This window comes from Hesperophylax consimilis, chromosome 30 (genome assembly GCF_061612785.1).
Source record: "Hesperophylax consimilis isolate HC1 chromosome 30, BYU_Hcon_1.0, whole genome shotgun sequence".
Classification (NCBI taxonomy): domain Eukaryota; kingdom Metazoa; phylum Arthropoda; class Insecta; order Trichoptera; family Limnephilidae; genus Hesperophylax; species Hesperophylax consimilis.
The window spans coordinates 5,635,541-5,656,915 of NC_142865.1; the positions used below are offsets into that span (position 1 = coordinate 5,635,541).

The window sequence follows — 21,375 nt, forward strand, 5'->3', positions numbered from 1 at the left end:
AACCATCTTACAGAATGACATACCTATCTGTGCAGGCCGTCAAAGGGGAACTGGCCAATTAGTTATTAAATTAAAAGATTTTTGTGTCTACAATAATAATAAATGTGAACCTCCTTTCGCCGACTGTGTGCATAAGTATGTCGTACTGTAAAAATATATTTTTTTAAATTGTTTGCGCAATGTTGCACATTTTGATTGAACCAACACAGAAGTTAATAAATGAGTATTGATTTATTGTAGAGAATATTTACATAAATACTAGGAAATATAATTCATACAAACTACCTACAAATAAAAGATTAAACATTTTAGATCTTACAGGAGAAAAAATAACAATTCAAATAATATTATTGAGCAAATAGCAATTTGAATGCATTAAATTACCTTTAACCTCACTAATTAACCCGGCGTGAGTGAGATCGGGTATGTCATACCCGAGAACTTTTTAAACGAAGATTATTCAATTTTATTGTTGCTGGGGTACGTCACACCCAATCTGTGTTAGATTTTTATAGTATATGTATAGTTATTAGTATGTATCCTTTGATTTATTTTTAGATATAGTAGAAATATATTCTATAATTAGAAGAAATTATATTTATATTGATTAATCAAAGAAGTTGTAATTTTATGCGAAAAAATGTTAAACTACGAAAATTTGTAATTTTTCAAAGAAAATATAGACACCTTGTTATTTCAATAAAAAAACGCTCTTCAATTTTAAACATAGTATTTTATTCACTCATCTTCTTGAATGGATACTTTTATTGATATTCCAAGTAAAAAAATACTTAATACACAATTAAAGTATCAAAAATTCGGGTATCTCCTACCCGCGTAATTTCTCACCTCATTCACGCCTTTTATTTATTTTTTAATTTAAATTTTTTTTTTATAAATTTAATTTAGATTAAATTTGATAATATTATTATTAAGTTCTGCAAGTGTTTTAGTTTTTTATTATTGTGACAGCTGTTTCGGCTTACAAGGCCATTTTCAAACTGTGGTTAGTCCACATTGGGACGACGTATTTATACTATTTCAAATGTAAATTTTGAAGGTGCATACATTGATTTATTACTGGTTAAACCGATGACATGATCTAAATCTTCAAAATTTACATTTGAAATAGTATAAATACGTCGTCTCAATGTGGACTAACCACAGTTTGAAAATGGCCTTGTAAGCCGAAACAGCTGTCACAATAATAAAAAACTAAAACACTTGCAGAACTTAATAATAATATTATCAAATTTAATCTAAATTAAATTTATAAAAAATTAAATGGAGTTCTACGAATTAAACACAAAAACAATAAATAAAAAAAAATAAAAAAATCATTCACGCCTGGTGAAATATTGTCTCATAATACAGGATTTTCCAATAAGAGGTGTTATTTTGATATTTTTCCCGTAAAAGATCAATGGTTTCGTTGCTTGTGTGGCACGTAACGCTGTCTTGTTGAAAGTAAACGTTGTCCAGATCAATACCATCCAATTCCGTCCATAAAAAATCATTAATCATCTCTCGATAGCGCAATCCATTCACCGTAACTGTTGCTCCAGCCTCATTTTCGAAAAAATAAGGTCCAATGACTCCGCCGGACCATAAACCGCACCAAACAGACACACGTTGAGGAGGATAGAGAGGCTTTTCAACTATAACTCTTGGGTTTTCCGAGCCCCAGATGCGACAATTTTGCTTGTTGACGAAGCCACCGCCGAGGTGGAAATGGGCCTCATCACTCAAGATGATTTTTCGATGAAATTCCGGATCATTTTCACGCATTTCAAGGACCCAATCAGCAAAGACACGACATTGTTGATGATCTGCCGCCTTGAGTTCTTGTGTTAACTGAACTTTATAAGCCTTAAGACACAAATCTTTATGCAAAATACGGTGTAATGACGTTTGTGGAATGCCTAATTCCAAAGAATGACGAGGAATGGACAAACCTGGGTTTTCTTCAACACTTTCGGCTACAGCAGCAATATTCTCGACTGTTCTTGAGCGACGTGTACGGGTTTTATTCTTCACATCACTAAGTTGTCCCAACAGCTCGAATTTTTCCACCAATTTCTGTATTGTGATCCGACAAGGTGCTTCACGACGACCCAAAAATGTTCGAGTTTTACGAACCGTCTCTGCCAAATTTTCACCATTTTTATAGTGAATTTTAATAATTTCAATGCGTTTTTGAAGCGTGTATCGTTCCATTTTTATTGACAGCGTAGTTTCTACTTGTCAAATATCAAAAAATGACAGCTTCAAAAGTAACATCTACCGAAATAGCGGGCTATTCAAAATAACACCTCTTATTGGAAAACCCTGTAAAAACCAGTATTATCATAGACACATGAATTAATAGACTTGCCCTAAAACGGAATCTAAGTATGATTACGATGAGCTTGAGGCAAATCACATGACAATATTTTTGACACCAGGAGGGTTTGAGAATGCTTTGAATACAATATGAAATCAGTCCTACGTTGAACGTCGAAGGGCGCACATTGAAATAACAAGACCGTGCGTAGTCTATTGCGGGAGTTTTCTGCGTAGGAACTGAATGTTCATTTTTAACCGAACCGCCGAGCGTAGAAATGCTAAAAATGAGTGAGATGGATAAATTGTAACACATTTGTAAAAGTGTCTAGCTAAATAGTTTAACAAAATGTCCAATTTTGGAAACAAGGCCGATCTATTGTTTACTCGATTTGTAGTTAAGTTTTTTACGCTGCCAGCAATTTGCATGACATTTTAAACAGGACTAGTATATTTAAATAGTGATATTTTAATGCGAGTTGCCTGTAACTGTCAGATTCATTTATTGACAAAATAGCCTCCCCGTTCCGTGCAACTTGGTTTGTTCTTCTTTCCCTGATGGGATGTCTATTACTATTCATTTTGTAAAAAAACTTCTAACAAAGTATCACTCCAACACACAAATTACATTATATATGTTGAAATTTAACCTAATCGACGTGGCTGTTGCATATGTGATACATCATCACCTATCCCAGTATGCGAATGTCGCATATTTGATCCATAAAGTTTCACTAAAACGGGGTTAGATGGCGTTGAAAAGGCAATACATTGAAAAGGTTGAGTGAGAGAAACGGCGCAGTTTATTTAATGTGGCGTTGGTTTGTGACCGTCTACATAAAAGTTTCTCGTGGCTTGCGGCAACTTCACTTCTATTCCATCCAGTTCGCGTGTTAAGATTATTTGGCAACCTGGAAACAATGAAAACATCATTAATTAATTACTAATAGTAGTGCAAAACAAAAACATTGTGTATCGTTTTGTACAACCCTGTCTTAACCCAACTCAAATGATTATAGTCCTCAAATTGTATACGAGGGGGTACCCAAAAGAAACCAAACTGATGTTGCAAGGGGGCTTAGTTTTTGTAGTGCTGTGTTCTGCCTGTAGAACCTTGTACAGCTACCTTTTCCCAGTCAGTATGCCAATCACTGCACTGGAGAAGTTGTCTTTTCGGCTGGTATGAATTTTTTGGTGACTTTCTTTGGTGATTTTCGTGAAGAGAGTTCCAAATGACACAAACTTTTTATCTGTTGTGTTCCCACAAACAGTTCTCCAACTCGTCGTGGAAGGAGATTTTAAATAATAGGTTCTTTGTGTTAAATCAGGGATTTATTAATACTTCACAATGGTAACTCGATAGTCGACCTAACTAGGAGCTGGCTAAATGATATTTGAAAACACCAAGTTTGTCTGGGAGTATTCTAACTGATCCTAGTGACTACTGGATACTAGCTGCCATCTTACGGACTTCCACGCAAGCTCTTTGCACTGCCATCTGTGAGTGCATCTGTGAAGCTCTTACTTCCCAACATTATCCAAGGTCGTCACAGGTGACAAATCATGGTGCTATGGATAAGACCTTGAAACAAAGCGACAATCCAATGGAAGACTCCAAATTTGCCTCGCCCCGGAAAAGCTCATCAAGTGAGATCAAACATCAAGACAATGCTGATTTGTTTTTTCAATGTGAGAGGAGTCATCCATTCAGAGTATGTTTTTCATTTGAAAACCATAAAAATTTGTGTGCCAGTTTTAAAACCTTCACAGCCGCGCGCTATTCACGAAAATCCGTCACCACAAAAACGACGAAGATAAAAAACAACAGTCACCAAAAAATTCACAGAGCAGTGCAGAAAAGAGCGATCCGTTTGATAGATTCCCCTAATTTAACAAACGGATTGCTATCCTAGAGCACAGATCTCAGGTAGGTACGCTGTCCTTGTTCCACCAGTATTACAATGGAAGATGCTCTTGGAAACTAGCGTCATTGATCCCTTCGGCACCGGTGCATAGTCGGAAAACACGCCAAACGCCCGTACAACATATGTACACAGTTGACATTTGTTACATGAGAATGGGTTGCTTCTACGACTCGTTCTTGAGTTCAACAAATTAGCCAGCCACTATATTTCCTCCCTCCTACAACATGTTCACTCTTTCAAGACCCTCCACACAGCATCTCCAAAGATGACACGGGCCCTGAGGGAAAACCTGGCTCTGGAAGAAAGGCCCTGGAACACTATAATCCGCCTCTTTCACTAATTGAACACTTGCCTGGTTTACGGTTAGCGGATTAGGGAGATAGTACTGTATTATAATAAAAAAGAGTTTACCTAATCTAGAATTATCCTTGAGAAATGGTGCCATGTCCAGGAGGTCATCTTCTTTTTCTGTAGACTCAGGGATTCGGTCCCCCATATCTCCCAGGACGTAGCAGTGGCATGTGGTACAAGCTAGTGATGCTTCACAAGCTCCTGAAAATAAATTTTTTTGATTTATCAGAGAAGGTATCTTAACACATTCTTTGCGGGAAACGAGAAAACTCATCATACGCCTTTTTACAGTAAGACGCGGAAGACTAGTTTACTCGTTTTGTTGCGCAAAGCTGTAAGGAGCAGGAAACTTGTAAACAAGGGATTCTAAATGGGTGCGGGGTCATGTGTTTTCTATTGTCGGCGGTACCCGATTTATCTACCTGTCAATACAATGAGTTTGAAACACAGCAAAAAATAAAAATAGTAAAATCGTTGTCGTGTATGTTCCGCTCACAAACTATGCAGTGAAACGCGGTACATGTGCAAGTTTTGCAATGTGCCCCTGCATAAAGGAAAGTGTTTCGAACGCTAACACACATTGAAGCACTATTAGGTTATAGTTTTTTTTATATGTATTGAAAATTTCTAAATAATCTCATAGAATGTTTTTGTTCATAAAAAAAGGAATTACACATACATTGCTAAATAAATAAATAGAGACATCTTTTTAAAGTAAAACACTGAAAGTTTCATTGAAAAATATCAAATAGATCATAAGATATGAATATTTTGCGGAAAGTCTAATTTTCGCGCTAAAATATAAAGAAACACCCGCGGCCATATAGTGTTAACAAACGGATTGCAATCGTTAAAGCACAGGCCTTAGTTGGGCATGCTGTTCTTGATGTATCGGTATTTAACCGTTTGGCACCCAAACGGTTAAGGAAAGGGAGGAGAGGAAGATCTGGGGGTCAGTATGTCTAGGAGTGACGGATGTTTGAGTTCATCCCTCCCACTGCGGTGCAAGACTATGGGTCGAGAAAGTCCTGCTGGAGAGCAGAGGCGGTTCCTTGGTACGTGCATTTGTGTCTTCAGTCTTCACATAACAACTTACAAAGACATCTGTGCCCCAGTCATTGGTGTACGAAAGTATGCTCGTCACCATGTCATTATTTGAGCTATCTTGTAGTACTAGACTCCCGCACACGAGCAAGCAGGCCGTACATACCCCGATATGCACAGAACCATCTTTTACCATACTACTGAAACAGCATGGGCGGTATCGAGACAGCCCGATCTAGCCGAAACTGTGACATGAGCGAGACAAATTACACTCTTAATGTCAAATCACATGTCAGAGCAGCGCAGATATATAACTCATCCCGTGCATTATCGAAACACCTTGACGGGAGTGAATTTTGCATCACCTTATGTACAAATGCACTGCTGGTAATTTCAGCCACAGGCCGTCTCTGCTGGAAAGGTAAAAAGATATCCCTCAACCAATCTGGCCCGACACACAGTAGGTGGGCAGAAGCATCCACCGCCAAGACCTAGACAATCCTCACCGCATGACAAATAAATGTATTGTGTCTTCAGGTATTTCCGCTTCGCTGAAGAGTTCCGAAGTATTGATAAGCACCGCTGATGTTTCGGAGAAATTTCAATATTATGGTCAACATTCACACTGTGCGTATATACAATTTCTTGCGACATTTTTCAGTTAGCAGTATGCAATCCACTCGCACCACGTGACTTATGACACATGATACAAAGAACGAAAATTGCAGCCGGTTAATATTTTTAGATTGGCTGAAATTTAGGGAGAGTGAAACTCCAACGTTCCTTAGCGCTGGCCGCCACTGCTTTTAAGGTTTCTTAAGGAAGTTTTATTTAGTTTTTCAATCCTTTGAAAACAAAAACAAAAAAATGGTCTAATTTGGTCTCGTGTCAATGCCAAAGGTTTAATAAAATAATATGATATTGAAAAAGGAAGGATTTTACCTTCCATATGGATGCCGTGTCTGTGTGCCAGGTACATCACATTGTCCCCGACCTTCCCTCGTACTTTATATTTCTTGCCTCCTTTGTCTATGTAAGTTATATTAACCCTAAAACAGAATAACTTTATCAAACCATATTAAATTATTACAAATTATTATAAGCTTTAATTACTCGCCTGAAATATCCGTACAAATTGAAAATATCTCCTGAGTAAAAATAAATGCCGCCGACGGGAATTGAACCCGCACCTTCTGGTGTCATTAGAGCAGGGGGCCTGGATGCCTGACGGATTTTGAGGTGTCAAGTGATTAATTCAGTGCAGTGCCATAATATAGCAATGACAGTTTGATTGATTTTGTCAAAAGTTATGTATATTTGTGTGTTACTATTGACTGCTACATGAAATGGGATGTACACATTGCTAATGTTTGTAAACGTCTACGAGCTATTGTGGGTAGGATTTATAAAATAAAATATTTCGTGCCTATAAGTACTTTAAAGTTAATCTACTTATCTCTGGCTGAATCCACTATACGTTATGGAATTACTTCTTGGGGACATTCTTGTAAAACTAATATAAGCTATATACAAACATTACAAAACTCAATTATTAAATTGTTAATCCATAAATATGCCAATCAACACAGAAGTAACATTAAATTAATATACAAGTCTCTGAATATTTTACCTGTCAGAGGATTATTGTTTTATAATATTGTAAGTCAACATGTTATATTGTCTGATTCATTGTATAGGGAAAGAGTTTGCCATAAACATAACACAAGATTCACTCAAAATGAAGGACTGGTAGTTCCGAAATGTACTTATAAATATGGTGAAAGAACTTTAAACTATATAGTACCCAAAATTTTTAACCTATTACCAATGACAATTAAAAATAATAACATGTATACTGCTAATGTTAAATATAATCTAAGGAAATGGTTATTGGATAATAATGATCTATACTGATGCCCCTGAAATGGAATTCATATTCTTAGAAAATGGAAAAACAATTATTTTGTAATACCTGACTACCTACCTCTATTTATGAAACTATTGATGTACTTGTTGATAATACTAATTTGTTCATACATTTATTTTTACTTGCTTATTATATAAGGCTTTTATGCTGCTATTTAAACTTTTCTGCAATGTAACCAATTTATGTAATTATGTACCGTTCAAATTGTATCTTATGAGTGTATAAATGTTGTCTCTATGTCCCTGCTGCAAACTACATAAGTAGTTTAGCGGGTTTAAATGTGAATAAATAAAAAATAAAAATAAAATGGCGACAATTCTTGTTGATACTTGTTGTTACTGCTGATTTATATGTTGTTTTACCACAAGCTTATGATTAAGCCGAGTGATTTGACTATTTTAAATGGTGAAGTTAAGTTAACGATAGCACTGACTTAATAATTTGACTGTTGCATGCCCATACCTCAGTCGGCCTTGTGTTTTCTTTATGACGTACAAAGCTTTGGACGGGAAACAACTTTATTATTTTTTACAATAATCTAATCTAATTTACTTGTGAAATTTACAAATGAAATGTTATTCCTAGAATTTGACTAATGTTTGCTGAGTAATTAAACATTTTCTTATCAAACACGAGGGTATTTAGTCACTTTTTTAAGGCAATTTACTTAGAGGTAGCACACAACGTTACGCAACGCTCGACAGTATAGTACTAAAACTACGAAATCGAAAAGTACTACAATTGACGTACTTTTTTCATTATTTTTCTCTTATTCCGCTTCACTCTTAATACGCAATATTTCACTTTCAAATAAATGGATTTAGCTTTATTAATTCGAAACATGATTTATTATGCCGGGGGAGACGGAAAATGACGGTATCGTATTAGAATTAAATCACAAACCAGTCTATACAAACCTAGCGTAGCCCACAAACTACTTGAAAACTGGGATATAACTCTAAAGGGGACGCGAGCAGGCGTTATTAAAGGTTCTCAAACATTTATAGTAACTTTTAGTAATAATATAACTAAATTCAAGTATTAATTCAAAGTAAACATTCCATATTTACCGTGAAGCGGAATTCGTAACCTTTATCCTTTTTTCTTGACACTTAGAGATTTCTACACCACAAAAATTTCATGCATTGTGACAGTTCGGCCATGTTTTTTGTCTCGTTTGACGTATTCGTATTGAGCGTGGCCAGTGATTCTAAAAGTTTACCAAAACTTATACTCACACATCATCTTCAGATTTGGGATCCTCGTATTCAAATTCACCGTGAAACAAACCTGAAAATATTAAAACACTAAATAATTTGCCACAAACTGAAAATTTACTCTGTAGTACATTTCTATTAATTTGAATTAATAAACATTTGAATAGTTTTTAAGGAAAAATGCAATACGAGAGACAAATGTCACAACAGGTATGAGGAATTTTATAAAAAAGGGGGGCTTAAGCATTCTATTTCAGCACGAAAATATAATAGCAGAATATTTTCATTTAATTCAAGGCTCCGCCAGTTTTGAGTTTTGTGCTGAACCTCGTTCTAATTACTTTATAGCTGCATTGATAAATAATAGTTTATTGTTGTGACGACTATTTAATACGCAAATAAAGGTTTTGACAACATAAATTACACCTTTTGCTTCAATTGCATAAAATAAGATACCAAATTTTTAAATCACGTTAAAATAATATGTTGTTATTATCACAAATTGAGCAATTAAAAATAACCACGCAGAATTCTTTTAAAAAGTAATCATATTTACGGTTTGTGGTCGATATACATCTTTGAGTAATCGAAACGGGCCTTTCTTTATAGCAACTGGATATTTTTTGTAGTTTTATTTGATTTTGTAAGCAGTTGACAATATATTTCACTCGCAGAGCCATTTTAGCGGCTGTCAATTTTTTAAGGTTATATTGTTTACAATATTTTGAAGACAGCTGATTTTCAAGTGCTGCCATATAAATAATTTTGGATATTATTAATAAAGGGGTAGATTAGGTACTGATTTTTTTTAATCAGAATAAAATATGTAATATTTATGATAGCAATGGGCACCATTGATGAATAATTAAGATAAATAATTCATTAAGAAACTATAGTCAACGGCTTGTACTTCTGTCTAAACTGATCTACCATTAATTTTAATTTTTGTTATACTGAAAACTTAACTTAAAAAGAAAAGAATGTCAATAAATGTTAATTTTACGAAAATAGCAATTTTTCTCTTTTTTATGTACCTTATCATCTAAATTATGTTAATAATCTTAAATTTATGTTGTAATTTATTACGTTGATAAGCATGTCAGACCTAGCTGGGAATATAAATGTAGTGGCTTGACCTATTTTAGTCGTCTTCCCATTGGGAATGTATGGCGACCGATATGCTGAAATAGGCCATCTACTATATTTATAACTAAGTCTGACGATTGTTGTCAACGTATATGTTATTACAACAATAATTGTTAAAGAAAAATAAAATCAAGGAATGCCAAGTTAAAAACACTTTACCTCTGTTTCAATTTATGGCCTGGTTTTGGTGGATTAGAGCTTGGATACGTAATAGAGATAAAAAAAAACATAAATCATATGCCTATTTCTTTTATGAAATTTTATTTTCTACAAAATTAGTATGAATAAATTTTTCACAAAATTGTACTGGAAACAAGGTATTTACAAAAAACCATAGACATATGAATATTAGTAGACCTGACCTAAGTGATTAAAAGCGTATTATTCCCCACTCCCCATACCGGTTCCATTGGAGCCGGCTGTGCTCGCGTATGGCCTCAAGTGAATTTAGAAAACGTGACATCATTCTTGTGCGAACTATGGTCGAGGCATCATCGGTTCATTTTACGAAATAACACGGCAAAATGGTGGCTTGTGGTATGAAAACTTGTAAAAATAGATGTGAAAAAGAGAATAAACTCAATTGTCGTATTACATTCCAAATATAAGCATTATTTTACTTTATTTTAAGCATATTCACATCGTATAATATGGATCAGTTGTAGAAACATATACTATCACATCGAGATACGTCTGAACACAAAGCTGGTTGGTTGCTGGGAAGTAAATTATGAAAATTTATAAAAGTGTCTTAACTAAATACGTAAACGAAATATTCGACTCTGAAAATAGAAGAAATTTATTTTGCCGAATTTAGACTTCGCAAATTTGTTCATAACGTGGCAAGTAATTTGCGCTCCCATGTAAAAATGTCTATTCATTCAAAAGCAGATTTTACTTTTGAGAACTAAATGGTGATATTATAATACGAGATGCCTATATACTGTCAGATTGATTTATTGACGAATCACAGTCAGCTTTACCCCCTTCGTTCTTCAACAGTTGATTTTACCCCTCATCTTTAATTTCTAGTCTATATATTCATATGTCTGTGCAAAAAACCAAACCTAGTCGCGCAAAAAACTTGTTTTTTCAAAAATATACGCACCTTTACGACTTTCTACCTCGGTACCTATTAGAGATAGAAGAAAATTTGTAACAAAAGTTGTAGGTAATTTTATGTTCTACTATACTTGTTAGACTACTTTAGCCGAAATTTGCATTGGAAATGAGATATTTGGGAAAAACTAATTTTGGGGCGATTTCGGGCGGTTTTTTTCAAAATGGCGGCGCGAGCACAGGTGCGCCAAGGTCGGAAACTCAGATTTTACATCAGGGGACCAGTTTATAAAACATATAAAAAAATTGCGATCGCGAATCGCTAATTGCACTAAACTATATGACAACATGCTTTTTTGAAAAACAGCGCCATGTGTTGGACGTAAAAGCAACACGTGCTATTGTTTTTGTATCAGCACAGAAATACTGAGCCACAGCAACGCGTGGCAGGGTACAGCTAGTTAATAAATAAATAATATGTGCGTGTTGCGTAGATCAACTTGTTAACCGTACTAGTTGTTTTAAATAAAAGAACTGGCATTGTAAAACAGTTTATTTTGAACACAGAAAAAGTTGTACACATTTAAATATTAATTTTAACCTACTTTCAATCAACATTATTCAATTCCAATACTAATTGAAAGTTTTTATTATACACAATAATATATTACATCTTTTTTTTATTTGCCTAAACATGGACAAATTTAGTATAAAATTAAAAACATTGTATTAAATAATTTATTTTTAATTTGATTTGGTCAACACATTACAGCTAGTTGGTAATATCAATAAATCAAAGTGACTTCAGACAACAACAAAAATGTGTCAAGCACATCATTTTTCATGTGAGAACTGCACAATAGTCCCAACTGTATGCAGCCAGTGGGACTAAGGCATCCTCAATTCGGGGAATGTTAGATGCTGAAGAAAGTGGAGAGGGGAAGGAGATGAGGAAAAGAAAAGGACGGGATGTTCCTGGTTATTCAGATATGATCAATATAAATGGCTAAAGATATTTCAAGCAACGTTTACATTCTGAATAGTGGTGTTTTGCTAGGGCGATACTGAGAGCACCTACAATTCCCTCTGACACAATTCTGTCATATTATTAGGTATAGTTGTAACGTGATTTCTGGTAGAAGCTTAAATAAATAATTAAATAAATGATTATACAATTTTCTAAACATAAAAAATATTCTTTTTTGGTAAATATACATTTGGTAAGGTTACATTAGAGATTTAAATTAAATAATGATAACAAATAAATAAAATTTATGACATACAAGGTGACTTAATTTAGGTAATTTAGGGTGCTTTGGTATTATACAGGGTGTATCGGCACTAACCCGACAAACTTTAACCAGCTATTCCTTAGCACATTTGGAGTAAAAAATGTTATGGGAACTTTGCTGTCTGGTAGCATTTTTTTTTTCAATTAAAAACAGAAAAAATTAAAAATTTCCACACTACATCACTGTCATTGGCTTAGCTGTTTGTGTTCAACAGCTGTTATAAGCAAGTATGTCGAAAAGTGTCTTCGCTCTTTCACACACACTAAATAATAATAGTTAAAAATGAGACGAATGGTGCGGTGCCATTTCGTTGTGATTGTAAAAGTGCGCCAATATACCTACACACGTGCATTATTCAATGGAATTCGAATAAAATATTGCCAGATGGGTTTTCAAACTTTGACAATGGATAAAACAGTGGTGACATGTGGTGAAAATATGAATAATAAGTCTTTTATTAAAAAAAAAACGTTACCGGACAGCAAAGTGCACATAAGATTTTTTACTCCAAACATGCTAATGAATAGCTGGTTAAAGTTTGTCGGGTATGTGCCGATACAACCTGTAATTATTATTTAGTGTCCAGAAACTAATAGTACAAGCGGGAAACTTGTAAATCTGTATCATATAGAGATTCCTAAAAGCATTTCAATTCATTTATTTTTACTTTTGGAGCCGTGCCAACGCTTTGACGCATTTTAAAAGACAATAAACAGCTGATATTTACCCTCTAGTGATGATTTTTTTTCAAATTTGATCTATAAAATTCTAACTCGAAAACAAAATCTCGTGATGTAAATTCATCAGATTTCCGCTTGTACTACAGGTTTCCCGATACTATGTATATATTATTATAATGCTTACTGTACTGATAAAAATGATAAATTAATTAAAATGTTAAATAACAAAACACCTTTTTCATCCAATCCTAGGAAACAATTCCTTGCAAATAAGAGTAGTGGAAGCATGGAACAAACTTCCACAACATATCATCCATTCTACTAATATAAATCTAGATTAGATTCTTATTTGGAAAGAAGAAAGCATTAACATATTTTTAAATATAAAACAACTCAATTACTCTTAAACTTAGTGAAATCGGATATTAGCGCATTATGGTCATTAAATAATAATAATTTATAAAGCTCAATTACGGCGCCAATAAATAAATGAATAAATATATTGTTTTGCTTGTATAAAAGATTATATAAATTGATGATATAATAAGATGTGGCGTCAAGTATCAGTCACCTAGATATCGTCGATGGCAATCCATCGCCGCGTAAATCATATTTGAACACTTTTCAGGAGAGACCCAAAACTGGCGATGATTTTACCCAAACGAAAGACAATTGAGATTCGTGGTGATTTTGTTTACGTTGAAAAACATGCTATATTAATCCAACGATGAGGGAACCAAGAAGGAATGGAGAGGAGAGATGAGGCTCTCTTACCTGGTGGGGCCTTCAGGGAACCAAGAAGGAGTGGAGAGGAGAGATGAGGTCACCTCCTTGAATTCTTCCCTCGTGGGGCCTTCAGGGAACCAAAGGGGAGTGGAGAGGAGAGATGAGGATCTCTTCCCTCGTGGGATCTTAAGGGAACCAAGGAGTGGAGAGGAGAGATAAGACCAGCTCCTTAAATTCTTCCCTCGTGGGGCCTTCAGGGAATCAAAAGGGAGTGGAGAGGAGAGATGAGACCTGGGAGGACACATCTTGGAACTAGAAGACATAGCCACATACCCAATGACAGCCCTGGTGAACTTTATAAAAGGGACCGGGTGACTGTTAAAGGAATGAGATAAAATAGGAGATACACAATGGGCCTATGGCCTAAGTGCTCACGGGAACTATTTGTAACCCGTCTCCGCCGTATAAACAAATAAATAAAATCATCCAACGATGCAGGTTTATTACCGCCTTCAAATGGCATTGCAGGCTGACTTACACGGTGATGTTACATACGCGGTGATGAACTGCCGTCGACGATAATACACTTAAAAACTTAATATATTATTATATCTATTTTAAGTAAGATTTATTTTTTTACAAAAATACAAAGAATTTTGTTAGTACCCACATATTATCTAGATTTAAAAAAATTACACTAGTGACTCGTGGCACATAATATGTATAATTATGACAATACTTTGGTGATTTAATTAATTTTACATAATTCCCATGTATTTATCAATAACCAGGGTTGCCCATGGACCTAAAAAGCTCTGGACAGAGCAATTAGAGAACTACTTTCCAATAAGAGGTGTTATTTTGATATTCAATCGTAAAAGATCAATGGTTTCGTTGCTTGTGTGGCACATAGCGCCGTCTTGTTGAAAGTAAACGTTGCCCAGATCAATACCATCCAATTCCGGCCATAAAAAATCATTAATCACCTCTCGATAGCGCAATCCATTCACTGTAACTGTTGCTCCAGCCTCATTTTCGAAAAAGTAAGGTCCAATGACTCCGCCGGACCATAAACCGCACCAAACAGTCAGACGTTGAGGATAGAGAGGCTTTTCAACAATAACTCTTGGGTTTTCCGAGCCACAGATGCGACAATTTTGCTTGTTGACGAAGCCACCGAGGTGGAAATGGGCCTCATCACTCAAGATGATTTGCATTTGATTCACTCAAGTGAATTTTAATAATATCAATGCGTTGTTGAAGCGTGTATCGTTCCATTTTTATTAATGGCGTAGTTTCTACTTGTCAAATGTCAAAAAATGACAGCTTCAAAAGTAACATCTACCGAAATAGCGGGCTATTCAAAATAACACCTCTTTTTGGAAAACTCTGTATTTGAAGCAGCGGGGCGAGGGAAAAGATGTACGGATTTTAATGACGTATCTCATTCCTTATCTCATCAAATACTCCAAAGAAAATCACAAGCCAACATAATTACATCAACAACACAAAAATAAAATAATAATAGTTCAATATGCACCACTTTGCATACAAATCAGTTCAAAAAAGTAGTCATACAAGATGGCTGCCAAGCAATTTCCCCTCACCATAGATTTGCCTTCAATGCCATTCATACAAAATTGCACTAATGCTATGTCCAGGGCATTTTAGGTACAAGGGATTGCCATAAAAAAATGATTGACAAAAATCCTCAAAATTACAGTGAGTTTCCGGGGCAATTTACAGCTATTTAAAATAAAGAATAATATATAACAGTGAACAGAAAAATTCCCTGTGACCATCCTGACATAATATATATTTATATTTTTATACAAACTAACTTTTGGTAGGATTTGAGATTTCGTGAAGATTATGTTATCATGATTAATTTTTGGGTACTATACTGTGTTGCCCTGTGTCTTCTGCCCTGATGATCAGGGCGAGCTCTGAGCCAGACGCTGCCTGGCGCTAGCGAACACCTCAAGGGTGCTGTGTTAGATGTTATCAGAACATTGGCGTGTCGGCACCCGGAGCGGACTGCTCCAATTGCGCCTGCACAGAACCAACCCTACTGATGTTGGACACTGTAATGCTGTCTAAAATGTTGGCTACATACGGAGAAGACGCAAAACGGCATAATAACCCAAAAATATATATCATAAACTAACATTTCAGTAACATAAACATCTTAATTTTAAAGTAAGTTTATACAATCACACTTATTTAGATATTATCATTTTGTTTATATGACTCCTGAAACGCTCCCAAACGTCTGGAGCTGTGAGGTTGAAGGTAGTGGAGAGAGGGGAAGGAGATGGAGAAGGGTTAAGTTGGGAAGTACCTGGCTATTCAGATCTGATCACTAAGCACGGTTAAAGCCATTTCGTGCAATGTTTCAATGATTTTGAACAGTGTCCTCTCAGCAGGACGACAATGAGAGAATCTAACACTGTGAAAATATAATTTTATAAAAACGCTAGAAAATTATGCATCAATTTAATAATATGTACATCTGTATATTATTACATCCTAGTATCACCACACAGAACAAAATACAGTAATCTCTCACTTATACGCTACCCCAAAAACTAGACAATTACCACACAAGAGTCCTAACTGCTCCAGACTATTTGGAGCCAGTCAGACTATGGAATCTCTGATTGGGGTATGTTGTGAGGCTGAAGGTAGTGGGGAGGGAAAGAAGATGGGGAAGAGGATGGTGGAGAAGTACTTGGCTATTCAGATGTGGTCACCAAACATGACTAAAGCCATTTCTAGCAACGTTTCGACAGGACGATACTGAGAGTATCTTCCACTCTGGAAAGTGTCGCAAATATAAATTATATTATTTAATTAGGCCGGGATTTGATCCTGCAACCTTTGGCCTGCTAGTCGAGAGCCTTACCCCTCGATCACGGAGGCCGTCGCTATCGATCTTACATAATAACATTTACATTTTTTGGTTTCAAGTAAAGGTGTTATGTTTACGGTTGCGAGAAGACTTCATTTTGAAAGTTATTCAAACAAAAAACGTGGCAAAACTAAACGAATAGAACCATGTACGACAGTTGCTAGAATACACAGAGGATTAACCGTAATATCCTGAAACAACATTAATGAACCCTGGTGACTGGTAAGATGGTCAGCTCTAGCAAGCTAGACGGTGGTATAGTAACTCAGTGTGTGACAGTACGATAACCGAACCTGTCGGTGCACAAAGTTTGGCGCTCCAGTCTAGGCACGCGGCGGACGACTAAATTTAACATATTGTGATGTATGGTAAAAAGTTGGGTATTCAAGCGATAGATGGCACCAGTAAGAAAGCTTACTCCAGAGTCCGACAGATGTCGCTAGAGTGTAGCAATTGCCTGTGGGGTATCCTTGTCAGACTTCAAGCTTCCAGAAACAGAGAATTACCAACCCTCGGGTAATGAACAGTATAGTAAAATCCAGACTTATATTTATTGTACTACGTAATACACAAAATTATTGTAAAGAACCTTTTAGTTAATCAAGAGTTCCCAACACGCTAAATCTGCAAGTAAAGGCAGAGATATAACACATATGAATAGTGGCGAATTGTAGAGCTTGATTTCGTGCTTTCAACCCGTAACAAAATAAAGGTGGATCATAGTTGTCGGATGATAAAACAGCAGATAACCGAGAGAGTTCTGTAAACGATTTCCCTAAACAAACATATATAATTTTAAAAGATAAACATTCATAAGTTATGAGTAACCTGATAATATTTGAATTTTTTTCACCACCATCATCGTAAGCGGAAAATGTTGCTTGTGCAATGATAGAGGACATTTATGGAAGTAAGAATTATTTATGGGATGTGATTTACATTGGACTTTGAACTGCTTACTGTATTTTCGAATCGTAGGTAATAGAAACGTAGCAGATGAGCCATGAACCATTATTAGTTTTATTGCAACTTGCGCACAATGCGTGTCGCTAACATTGTTCACTCATACTAGTGCAGATCGTGTTTACGCACATTGGCGCCCCGCCTTTAGTTTCTACCTACACATCAAACTCATAACTTTCATTGCATAGCTGTTTTGATAGTCTGTGCAGTTGGTTTGACGATGGTGACAGTTGGAACGCCTCCATGCCATATCTCTTTTTGTTTCTATTATCTATATTCCGAATATCTTTAACATTGAACATGTAATCCCTAGATGTGTGAGAAACTGATCATTTTCACCAGAAGTAAGGAAAAAATTAGCTTATTTTCGGCATTATACGGAAGCGTCAACAATACACTCCATTTTGGTTATTTGTTTTGTTAGTTGTTTTAGTTGTTTTGTTATTTATTATTGCATAACACATCTGCCCTGATGATGGACACTGCAATGTTGTCCGAAACGTTGGCTAAAGAAGGAGTTAGCGCAACACGACATAACACCCCAAAAACAAATAACAAAAATAGTTTTGGCCGTGAAAATCTTAAATCATATTTAACACTTCATTCCATTGGTTTATCTCTTCTAATTAATTATATCAACAGCAATATCTACATTAGGCAAATCAATTTTAGTATTTAAGTCAATTCCATCAGTTATACAATTGTTGTTATGTAACAAATCTGTTAGAGGTGATTTGTTCAAAGAAGGGATTGAATGTTTTTTCTTTTTAACGATAGAAGATTTTGGATTCTCATCAACAAGAACTTTCCCGTTTGGTAAGATAACATCATCAGAATTGAGACCGCTGCTAATTTTCGTAATTTCATAAATTTTAATACAACTTTCGGCATCTTGGTGTCCAATTTGTAAGCAATTTTTCATTTCTTTAATTTCATTTGAAATTTTTTTAACTTTGCTTTTGTTTTTAGGACAAATATCTTTTGTTTTTTTCATATTTATACATTCGGTCGAAGGTGGATGAGGAACTTTAAATTGAAAATGATGTTTTTGATTAAATTTTGGTAGATCGGCCACTAAATTATCACTAATAGTAGATACAGATTTGTTTTTACCATGATTTTGTTCAATATTAGATAAATATTCAAGATGATCAAGTGTGATTTTTTCTATATCAGACAGCCCTTCAACCAAATTCAAACCAAACTTAGTAGAAGTATTTTTATTGTTCAATTTTAAAGTATCCTTTGCAGTCAAATTAGAATCAATACAAAAATTATTGAAATCAACATTAAATTCGTTTAAACCTCCTGATATATTTTCTATCTTTTGTAACCAATTTGCAACCTTATCATTAACATCTACTTTTTGAATGATAGATTTATCATCTTCAACAGCGGAATTATTATTTATAAAATTGTTACCTTTGATGATCGATTTCCTGTTATGTATATCTTGGTGGCGTTTTAAATTGAGTAATCTCTTGGACGAATACGAACAAGAATTACATTTGTGCCGATAATTTTCAGAATGATTCAATTTGTGCTTTCGCATTGATGAAAAATGATCCGTGCTGTAAACACAATCCTTGCACGAATATTTCTTAATCTTCGAATGACTCAATACGTGCTTTTTTAACGAAACGTAATTATCACTCGTGTAAGGACACAAGTTACACCGCAAACGAGGTTTAATATGTTGGGATTTATGTAATTTTAATTCGACGCGGCTTTCTGTGCTAAATTCACAACGATTGCAATATAATAATCTGTCTTCTTGCTGCGTACAGTTGTGCATGGCTAAAACGAAAGCGTGTTCTGCGAAGAAGCCACATCCGTCGCAGATTAATGGATTAAGATCGTCTTGCAACTTCAGCATGTCTTTGCGGTCGTGTGATTTGAGATGTCGGCGCAAGTGCGAATTCCTTCGACATTTATAATCGCAGCGATCGCAGCAATGCGGCTTGTCTTCGGAGTGGATTAACCTGTGTCGGCGCATCGAGCTTTTGTCTAACGTGACGTAAACGCAAGACGGACAATTCATCAACTTCTTATCTGAATGTTCGATCTTGTGCGTGTGCAAAACGGTCTTTAGATCGCAAGAGAAGTCGCATTTATCACATATGTATTTGTTTCCTAAAGAATGCGTTCTTATATGACGTTGTAAGTGGCTATTCCTCGTGCACCGATAAGTACACTTTTCGCAAGAATACGGTTTGTATCCCGTGTGCGTATATTTGTGTCGTTTGAGCGTACTTCCATCGTTACAAGCAAAAGGACACAAGTCACAAACGAACGGTTTCTCACCTGTATGGGTTCGTTTATGAGACTTAAGACCATACGACTTTCTCGTGCTGTAATCGCACTTATCGCAATGATATCTTTTCTCGCTACTTGTATCTTTTTTCCCGTTTGTGGCGTGAGTGTGTAAGTGCAATTGTAGAAGCGTCAGATGTTGCGTTTGGTAATCGCAAAGATCGCAAGTTCGCAGTTCTCCTCCTGTGCAGAAATCTTTACAGAAAGCGAAGCATTCTCCGATACAGCATTCATTTGTCCATTTATGAGATCCATTTGCCTTCGTTGAAGGTAAATCCGTCTTCAAGCGAGGAGCATTAGATTGCAAAAAAGATTCGCTATGAAAAAACAACGCATTACTTTCCAAAAAGGATTCTAATCTCTCACTTAAGAAAATTCTTTTATGATTTTCAGCTATGGTAACATTGTGAAAATTATCTTTTTGAATATTTTCATTATTAGTTTTAATTTGTTCAACAACCTCAGTTATGGATAATTCCCCACTGTCAATATTAATTTGCCATTCTTCGTCTGATTCGTAGTTGGTTGAATATTTCTGTAGGCCCAGTCCGTTGGGGCCATATTGGAATGACAAATTTGAAGAAATGAATTCTTGAATGTTGACAGATTTGATATATGAATAGTGTTCATTGTCTGGATCTAAATTCTTTTCTGCGATGGTAACATCGCATTTCAAAGGGCCAGGACTTTTAGATCCGTCTTCCGAGTCGAATTCTGTCATTTTAATGTAAATATTTTTACATTTTCATAAGTTGTGAATCTTTTGTAGGAAACCATTTGAACCATTCAAATAGTTTAATTGTGAAGAGAATTTTTTCATTATGTCCAGCATTGCATCTCTCTGAAATAAATTAAAAGATAACTTTTAAGATTTAGTTTCAAATTACCACAGACATATGAATATATAGACTAGAAATTAAAAATGAGGGGTAAAATCAACTGTTGAAGAACGAAGGGGGTAAAGCTGACTGTGATTCGTCAATAAATCAATCTGACAGTATATAGGCATCTCGCATTATAATATCACCATTTAGTTCTTAAAAGTAAAATCTGCTTTTGAATGAATAGACATTTTTACATGGGAGCGCAAATTACTCGCCACGTTATGAACAAATTTGAGTCGAATATTTCGTTTACGTATTTAGTTAAGACACTTTTATAAATGTTCATAATTTACTTCCCAGCAACCAACCAGCTTTGTGTTTCGCGTCCAGACGTATCTCGATGTGATAGTATATGTTTCTACAACTGATCCATATTATAAGATGTGAATATGCTTAAAATAATGCTTATATATGGAATGTAATACGACAATTGGGTTTATTCTCTTTTTCACATCTATTTTTACAAGTTTTCATACCACAAGCCACCATTTTGCCGTGTTATTTCGTAAAATGAACCGATGATGCCTCGACCATAGTTCGCACAAGAATGATGACGTCACGTTTTCTAAATTCACTTGAGGCCATAAGCGAGCACAGCCGGCTCCAATGGAACCG

At 35.3% G+C, this 21,375-nt stretch overlaps 1 protein-coding gene across 1 annotated transcript; it reads right to left on the reverse strand.

The window, feature by feature from the left end:
• Window positions 1-1,202: 1,202 nt before the first annotated feature.
• On the reverse strand, window positions 1,203-9,484 carry Fdx1 (Adrenodoxin-like protein 1, mitochondrial Ferredoxin 1). Its single transcript, XM_089649428.1, has 5 exons — window positions 9,343-9,484; window positions 8,808-8,859; window positions 6,585-6,691; window positions 4,659-4,799; window positions 1,203-3,233 (listed from the first exon to the last, which is right to left on the reverse strand). The coding sequence occupies exons 1-5, from the start codon at window positions 9,464-9,466 to the stop codon at window positions 3,130-3,132; spliced, it is 528 nt and encodes a 175-aa protein (XP_089505554.1). The 5' UTR covers window positions 9,467-9,484; the 3' UTR covers window positions 1,203-3,129.
• Window positions 9,485-21,375: the final 11,891 nt, after the last annotated feature.